Source organism: Phytophthora parasitica, assembly GCF_000247585.1.
Source record: "Phytophthora parasitica INRA-310 unplaced genomic scaffold supercont2.6, whole genome shotgun sequence".
In the NCBI taxonomy this organism is placed as follows: domain Eukaryota; phylum Oomycota; class Peronosporomycetes; order Peronosporales; family Peronosporaceae; genus Phytophthora; species Phytophthora nicotianae.
In genome coordinates this window covers 398,782-401,390 of record NW_008648992.1, presented here as the reverse complement: position 1 = coordinate 401,390, position 2,609 = coordinate 398,782, and the positions used below count along the sequence as shown (strand labels likewise).

Genomic DNA, 2,609 nt, shown 5'->3' with positions numbered 1-2,609 from the left:
ATTCGGGCCATCGAGTCGCGGTCCTGTACGTCGCAGTAGACAAAGTTGCCGTCGCGATGGCCTCCAGCGGGCGCTTTGATGTCCGAGTTGACGATGCTGTCGGCGCCAAACAGGTGACGCATGTAGGGCACGAGCTCCATGCCGATCTGACCCGTGCCGCCGGTCACGAGGATGCGATTGGGGCTGGTAGACTGCGAGAAGGCACGGGCGGCAGGGCGAACGGCGCGTTGCAGACGAGTGGCCGAGATCATCTTGAGCAGAGTAGCGGTCGGGTAGGCAGGAGCTGGCAGATGAAGAAATGGCAACCCCGGTGCTCAGCGCAGCGCCAACTCACTCGTCTCCAGTTGTCAGACGTCATTCGGGCCCATTGAAGCGAGTAAAGAGGATGCGTTGATTTTAGCAATAGACAGGGCCAAGTAGTTTTGGGACAATAGGTAACCGCCGCAGGATTACGAAAATGGGCAGAAACCAATTTATTTTAGAATTTAGTAATTTGTGGACCACATTTTTCAAAAGCACTTGAAAATCACGCTCTCGGGTCTAAGCAATTTAAGAAAACTTTGATTATATTTAGATATGGACTCATTTATTTGGGCAAAGTGACAAGCGCCACAGGAATATGCGCTGAGCCATCTTGTGGCGGCGCCGGGGCAACCCCAAGCAACGCCCAGAGAACCGCCAAAATCCCTTATAATCCGCTGTAATCTGCACTTGAGTTTCTGAAAGGGTAATATTTTAAACGGGTTATTTCCCTCACTTTTCTCAATTCGTGTCCAACGGATTCATCGAGTCATTTAAAGCTGAAGGGACTTGAATGCATTGCTGTATCCGATGGGATGCTAAATCCTGCCGCGTCAATTGTACACGAGATTCGGTGCAGCATGATTTCCAACCAATGCCAAGAGACTCATACTCCAACGGCGGTAGACACGTGGCAAGACTGCGGGCCTTCGAGCTGTGATGGTGGTGTGCTGTGGCCCGTCAAACCAGCGTTCGTATGCCTTTCAAAAAGACCTCCATGCTTACAGCGTGTTGCCTTTCACGTCTCCTCACGCCTGCGGCATCCAATCAGTCCCAGTTGATGCCTGAAGATGATTACATGCCACCGCCGATGCAATGATAGGACGCGCGTTACACGGAGAGATTGGCGGCATGACCTAGCCGCTCTATAATTGGCGCTTTCGTTGCAGTTCGACGTAGGAACATGATGATCTCGAGGCCCAGATCAATCGCTATATAAGCTCGGTCAGGCTGCAACCTCTGTGTCCAGGTCAGAAGGCAATTGCACGCTCCTTTCACTCGGGCAATTGCCGTACATGTATATCTGGCTAGTCGCTGGTCATCCGTCGACAGTCAAAATCCAGCTGTGCTGTCCGGAACAATTTGTCCCTGTTGATGTAATCATAATGTAGCCATTCCTAAATCCTAAATCTAAAAAAACTTAAGTACGAAGCTTCTCTTCAAATGCAGCGCAGTTTACACTTAAACTGAGCTCACAACGACAAAACTCGTGGTAGGATTGCACTTGCGGCGGGCTGTGATGAGCTGTTGGCTCTATGGAGGAGGTTGAGGGGGTTAAGAATGGTTTTGACTTGTAGACACGCTACTGCAAACGGCAGTTGCAATATTTTACGAACACAATAGAGCTTTTGGAGATGAAGCGAAAGTTTCCGATAGCCAAGTTAAAAGGAACCAGCCCTCAACGTTTGATGTCAGAGCTGCAGGAACTATGACGTTGCGGATCAACCATCCTGCTCGTCTAAAAACCGGATAAAGAAATTTCGCGAGAGAGCGTTAGAGATGATGGCCAAAACGGAGACGATCAGGTACCGACCCTCTCCCAACTGGATTGGAAAACTGGTCAAGAAATTGTCCCTGCTGGACTGGATCAAGGATTTCAATATTTTCATAACGGCCAGGAAACGTGATGTGCTGGCGAGGAGTGATGGAATCGTCAAACTCGCTGGAATTGGTGGAACGGGGCTTGACAAAAGGTGGGGGAAGTGGCGATGAACGACTTGTAGACGACGTACCCGCACTTGGAACTTGTATTAGTCCGCTTGTGGACTGTCATATCACGCCGGAGAAGCGGGGAAAATATGATTCTTCAGCAACCGCAGGGACCAGTGAACAGTGGTGATGAGTACGTCATATAAGAAGCCCTGACCCAGAGAATTGCGTAACTACTGGAACCGTGGACCACGTTACTAAACACTTAGTTGACTAACTATCAACCAGTTTTCAACCTCTGCCATCGAATCGAAGCTTATCTGCTCCATTCAACATAGTCTTTATGGGATTTGACAGTCACTCAAAAGTGGGTGAATCATCATCACGACAATGCTTTTTATGGCGAGTGTCACCATGCATGTGCCACTAAGTGCAAGTTGACCAATTCCTTGAACATATTTGAAAGCTCGAGAAATGACATGCTGGTTACAGCGTTGGAAAAGTTATATGAGGCTGCGCTGGGTTTCGAATTCCTCCACGAACTAGGTGTTCGTGCGGATCGTAAAGGAGGCAAGATTTTGATCCGTGAGGACGGTCGTGCTACTTACGGACTTCGGCTTCCCGATGTGGCTGTAAGTTTCATGTACGCCGTGCTCGAC

The 2,609-nt window shown here is 49.4% G+C and overlaps 1 protein-coding gene across 1 annotated transcript in view; it reads left to right on the top strand.

Annotated features, from left to right (window-relative positions):
- Positions 1-371, top strand: part of PPTG_21524 (hypothetical protein) — a gene marked incomplete at both ends in the record, with an annotated part of 2,966 nt that extends 2,595 nt beyond the window's left edge. The window contains one exon of the mRNA XM_008898323.1: positions 114-371. Coding sequence (XP_008896571.1) covers positions 114-371 — 258 coding nt within the window. The remainder of the gene's footprint in view (positions 1-113) is intronic.
- Between the last annotated feature and the right edge of the window lie 2,238 nt (positions 372-2,609).